This window comes from Ovis aries, chromosome 7 (genome assembly GCF_016772045.2).
Source record: "Ovis aries strain OAR_USU_Benz2616 breed Rambouillet chromosome 7, ARS-UI_Ramb_v3.0, whole genome shotgun sequence".
In the NCBI taxonomy this organism is placed as follows: Eukaryota; Metazoa; Chordata; class Mammalia; order Artiodactyla; family Bovidae; genus Ovis; species Ovis aries.
The window spans coordinates 11,680,001-11,686,000 of NC_056060.1; the positions used below are offsets into that span (position 1 = coordinate 11,680,001).

Here is a 6,000-nt window from a genome sequence, read left to right on the forward strand (position 1 = left end):
AGGGATCAAACCTGGGTCTCTTGCATTGCAGGCAGATGCTTCACCGTCTGAGCCACAAGGGAAGCCCAAGACATGGCATGCCATAGTTGCTATTTTTGTAAAACCTCTGTGGGTTTGTACTTGTGGCATAGATGTGTGTGTTAGTTTATGTACAGTTGTGGCAACAATCCTGTTGCTGTAATATAGTTAACATGTAATAACCTAGATCATCAGTCTGTTGAGGAAATAGTGATGTTATGAAGTTTCCTAAGGCCCTTATAAGGGTTTTGTTATTGGAAACCAAATGAACTATTTTGTAACAACATTTTGATGCTGTTTATGACTGAGTTCTGAAATGAGTTTGTGTATGTGTGTATGTGAACACGTGTGTATATGCACACACACAATTCTGGTATATAAACTCCAATTCAGTGTTATGCTGTCTCTCAGCTTGCATTTTGTGAATCTATCACTATGTATGTTTATGTATATTTAATCATATTCTTGAATTTATTTGTCAATCGTTGCAACATACTTGTTCTTCCCAGGAGGTCTGTCCATTTCATTTTTGTTACATTAGGCAGTTTTAACTAAATTCTTATGTCTAAATAGTCTATAGATATTTGGATATTGAAATGCAACTCACATACCATAAAGTACACTCTTTTAAAGTGTACAATGCAATGTGTTTTGGGTTTTTTTGTTGTTGTTGTTACATTCGCAAGATTGTACCATTCACAACCATTACCACTACTGAATTTTAGAACATTTTCATCACCCCCAAAAGAAACCCTGTAGCCATTCACAGTCACTCTCCATTCTCCCCTGTTTTCATTCCCTAACCACTGGTTTATCTTCTCTCTTTCTGGATTTGTCTAGTCTAGACCGTTCATATAAAAGGAGTCATACAACATGTGGCCTTTCGTGTCTGGCTTCTTTCACTCAGTGTAGGCTTTTAAGGATCATCAGTGTTGTAGCATGAATCAGTGGTTCATTCCTTTTTGTGGATGAATAATATTCCATTGGATGGCTATATCCCATTTTGTTTTTCCATTCATCAGTTGATGTACATTTATACTGTCTCCATTTCTTGCTATTATAAATAATGCTGCTATGAACATTCATGCACATGTTTTTCTATCAGCTGTACAGATGTCTTATGCCAGTTACCCCACTGTCTTGAATACAATATCTTAGAAATAGGTTTTCAAACTGGTAAATTTGATTCCTCCAACCTTGTTCTTTGTATGCAAGATTATTTTGGCTATTCTGGGTCCTCTTGGATGGTATTTTTAAGTCTTAGTTTTCTGAGACAGTGTCTTAGTTTTAGCATTTACAAATGTAAAAAAGTAACTAAATTTGACTATTTGGTTTGTCATAATCTGAAAGAAGCCTTTCTGTGGTTGTTATCACTCATTGATGGCCTCTTCATTCTAGCCACACAGCAGAGGGGACCTTTCAGGTGCAGCTCTTGGACTCTTCAGATAAGCTGCATTCTCTGTCTGCATTGCTATTTTATAGAAGCTTCTGAGTGCTGTCATTGTGCAGTTGCTGTGACACAGAGGCCTCATGGACTCTGACTACATCAGATAGGATATGTAAGTCAGGCCAGAGTACCTCTCCACTGAATAGCTTTTAAAAAGGTCATGTGATGTTCAGAGACAAACCTGAACTTCTGACCCAGCCTCCTTGACTACTGTGTGGTTTTTTTCCCCTTGTTTCCTCCCGATAGTCCCTACTCTATGTTACAGTTATTTCAAAAATTAAAATGAAGTATGCAGAGACATACGTTTAAAGTGTGAAACCTACAGTATTTACTATTCTTCGTATAGAGATCCTTTCCTACAAGGGGCCTCCTTAGGGGCTTTGATTTCTCAACTCAAACCATTACCAAGGATCAGAATTATTTTTCTTAGTTTCCTGAGAGACTAGTATTTCTTCCATTGCAATGATGGTGGTGCCTCTGGTTTCCATCATTTCTTTGTATCACTGCTCCTGATCTTAAGTTATTCCTGCAGCCTCTGCAGCAGGGAAGAAGCCAAGGTCCACACAGGAGCTTTCTGTCTGGCGGCCCATCCTCCGTGCTGCCAGGACCTGCTCTCACTACATCCTGGGAGGCAGGTCTGAGACACGAATGTTGCAGCTACCCTTAGGAGAGCCCACGTCTGTAACACCGTGCCACTGGTCTCCACCTCACCTTGCTTGCTGCACATCTTCATTTCTGTGAAATTGTGACCACTGGCTGTTCTTATTTGACATTTGCCCTTAATTTTGGTCAAGTTCTCTGACCTTTCTAGGACTTGGTTTTCTCATATATAAAGTTGGGATAATCATTTTACTTACCTCATGAGGCTGTAAGGATTAAATACATAATTCCTGATATATAGTAAAGCCTCAATCAATGTTAGTCATTATTATTATTATCAGTATTAATTTGATAAGTGTCTTTCTTGCCCATATGTGGGGAGAGTACAGTTTTATTTAAGATCTTCGTAGAGTTCCTGAGGAAATAATGAGCAGAATTAGAATGTGCAGTTTCAGGCATTTTGTCATTGTCTCAGACCACTCGGCTGCAGAGCTTACCATGAAAATAAATATTGCTAAATCTCTGCTGTGCTTTAAATTGGACTTCTCTTAAAGATACTCCATCTGCATATTGCAAAGGACAGTTATGTTTCTTCTTACCTATTCATTATATTCAAGAAGCTCTTCTATCCGTTTGTCACTATTGACACTGACAGTAGACTATATCTGAGTCTGTTATCTGGGCAACACTGTAATTTGAAACATCAATTATAGGGGTAACTTAAATGTAATACCTTGCTGATGTACCACGGATTTCATATACTTGAGCCTGAGTGAAGAAATCATATCAATGAGTATAGATATACATATGTACTGATGCAGGTTTTTGTTTGTGTTTTAATCCTAAATTAGAGTTTGTATGAATGTCCTAAGCTTTTATTTGATTAATGAGAGATGCTTGGGTTTTTACTTTATGAGCTTTACTTTCTTTTCATATATAAGTATATAGATTCTTTCATTGGAATTTAATTTTTAAATGTTTTGTTTGCACCTTTCCTTATGTAATTTCTCAAGTAGTATTTTGAATAGGCATCTAAACTCTGAAATTGTGTGAAATCTGTTTACTAAATGGAGTAAAGCTAGTCTATTTATCCCATATATATGTTATCAGCTTAAATCCTTTTTCTTCTTTTAATGACCAATATTTTAAAATAATGTTAAGACTCACTGCCATGAAGCCCTCCTAAGTGCTTCTAATCACTACCTGTTTATAGAACAGTTGATTCCATAGCAATCTTCCAAAACAGAAAGTGCTTTAAAATATAAGAAATATTTTGCTAAATTTTATATATATATATATATATATATATATATATATATGGTCCAAAACTGTTCTAAATGTAAATGTACATATAAATTTACATGTATTAAAATATATGGTCCAAAATTTTTATCTGGAATGATCGATAGTTACAGTACTTTGGGGATAAAGACAGAGGTAGGGAGGGAAGCAAGAGACTTCTTCATTTTAACTTGTCCCTGGCTGTAGGTAATCTCATTACACATATTGCTATTTTTTAACCCTCAGTATGGGTTAACAGGCAGCGAGATTATGGACCTTTATGTTTTTTACCTATTAATACCTATCTTTATAGCACAGCCTGTAAATGAAAATGTCTAGTACTGACAAATGTATCAAGTTTCTTGGACAATGATGATAATAAAATGCAGCTTTCCCATAGATAAAGAAAACTGATAAGGCCTTCACTCCTATAAATATATTTTTCAAAATAAAACATTTTCTAGTATATTCATGTGATGAGATTTTATATCTGCTCCTCTTTAACCCTTGATCCTACCTTCCTTGCAGAAGTTTTACCTGCTGAGGAATGGAAGCCTCCTCTGCCTGCTTATGATTTTCTGAGTATGATGGATGCGGCAGCATCTGAGCATCTTGCTCAGAAAGTTCCCGAGTGTATAAAAGAAACTGACGTGCATGAAAGTGATAAAGAACAGCCTGACGATAAATCTGCCACCACAGAGGAATCAATTGGAACATTGAAAATGAAGCATTCGAGCAGAAGTAGTTGGTTTGAAGAAACCAAAAAACCGCTCAGGCATGATAATCAAGAATTATGATACTCAAAAGTGAGCTAATTTTATAGGGCTGTGAAAAGCTTCCCAAAGTCTTTTTGGCTTATCTGATAGACTTGAGAATTTATTTCACTAAAAATACTGAGTCATTTCAAGTTTCTAGATCAGGGCTGTTCAATGAAATATGTGCAATATATGTAATTTAGAATTTTCTGTAGCCACATTAATATAAAACCAAGCAGGTGAAATTAATTTTATTTCACCCAATTTAAGTATACCACCCCAAAATAGTTCAGTTAACATAAAAATTGTGAGTTATTTTACATTCTTTTTTTGTATCAAGTCTTCAAAATCCAGTGCATAGTTTACGCTTACTACACATCTCTAGCTACATTTCAAGTGCTCAGCAGCCACGTATGGCTGGTGACACCGGTGAAGCCATACATATTCATGTATCCATTCTCCCCCAAACTGATTCCCATCCAGTCTGCCACACAGTTTTGAGCAGAGTTCCCCGTGCTGTACAGTTGGTCTTTCTTGGTTATTTATTTTAAATATAGCAGTGTGTACGTGTCCATCCTAAACTCCCTAACAACCGTAAGTTCATTCTCTAAGTCTGAGTCTCTTTCTATAAAACCAGTGTTACTTAATCAGGGGAGAGTTTTGCCCCCAGGGGGACATTTGGTAATGTCAAGAGGCATTTTAGATCATCATTACTAGGGGCATTACTGGCATATAGTGGGGCTAAGTAGAAGCCAGGGATGCTGATAAGCATCTTAAAATGCATTGGATAGCTCCTCCTGCCCCAAAGAAAGAATTATCCTGCCCAAATGTCAATAAGCCCACGTTGGAGTTAAACTAATCTGTGGCAAACTGTTAGATTCCCTTATATTTTTAAAGTAATGAAATAACCCTAAAAAGAATGCAGAGTAAGATATATATAATATATATTATATATGTTATATAATGATTCTCATATATAATAATATATATTACATACAATATATATATAAAATTCTCATATATATACAGTTGCCCCTTAGACCAACCCAGATTTGAACTGTGCCATTCTATTTACATGTAGATTTCTTTCACTGAATACTTTCTACAGTACTATCGCATCCGTGGTTGATTGACTCTGCAGATGTGGAACCATGGATATGGAGGGCTAACTGTAAAAAAGCTGTTTGTTCAGGGGTTGGCTCCCCTAAACCCCACATTATTCAAGGGTCAACTGTATATTTCATTGTAACATAGATCATTTGTTCCTCCCAGCACCCTTCGTAGATGTTTTTCTTATGACATGTAATCTGTATTATTTCAGTTCATTCTCATTTGTTTTTTATTTCTTACATGGGAGATATGAGAGTGAACTCCAAATATAGCTTGTATTAGCAAAATGTCACCAGCCTAATCATTAACTGCAAGCACATAAAAACTTGAAGTCAATTAGTCGTTGTACCATAGCCAGAAATTTTGACAGTTATTAATATGTGTTTTTAATAATTTTAAATAAAGTATCTGGATTTCAGGCTACCTTTAAAAGTTTCCTGTGGCCTCTATCATGCTGTCTGTTGGACCACTTTCCCTGTATCAGTTGGATTTCTTTGGTTGCAAGCAACAGAAATTTAGCTTTGATTAACTTAAGCAAAGTAAGAATATTGGTAATTCATAGAGCTAAGCTATGCTTTGAAAAAATACAAACAAAAGCTGTTTGGGGATCTGTATAGCAGGAACTAACCAGCTGAGTAATTTTTCTGTCTCTCTCTCCAGCTGTTTTCCTGTCTTTCATGTCTCAGGGACTCCTGGGAATGTTGGTTAGGGGAAGACTAACTGGCAGCCCTAACCAGATTTCCACAGTACAGAAGAGGTGAGCCTTACAGAAGAAATCTAGATTCTGTT

The 6,000-nt window shown here is 36.3% G+C and overlaps 1 protein-coding gene across 2 annotated transcripts in view; it reads left to right on the forward strand.

The window, feature by feature from the left end:
• Window positions 1–5,634, forward strand: part of TXNDC16 (thioredoxin domain containing 16) — a 96,733-nt gene extending 91,099 nt beyond the window's left edge. For both annotated transcript variants that reach the window (XM_012180726.4, XM_012180728.4), the window contains exon 21: window positions 3,875–5,634. In XM_012180726.4, the coding sequence (XP_012036116.3) occupies window positions 3,875–4,143 (269 nt within the window). In that variant the 3' untranslated portion in view covers window positions 4,144–5,634. The remainder of the gene's footprint in view (window positions 1–3,874) is intronic.
• Window positions 5,635–6,000: the final 366 nt, after the last annotated feature.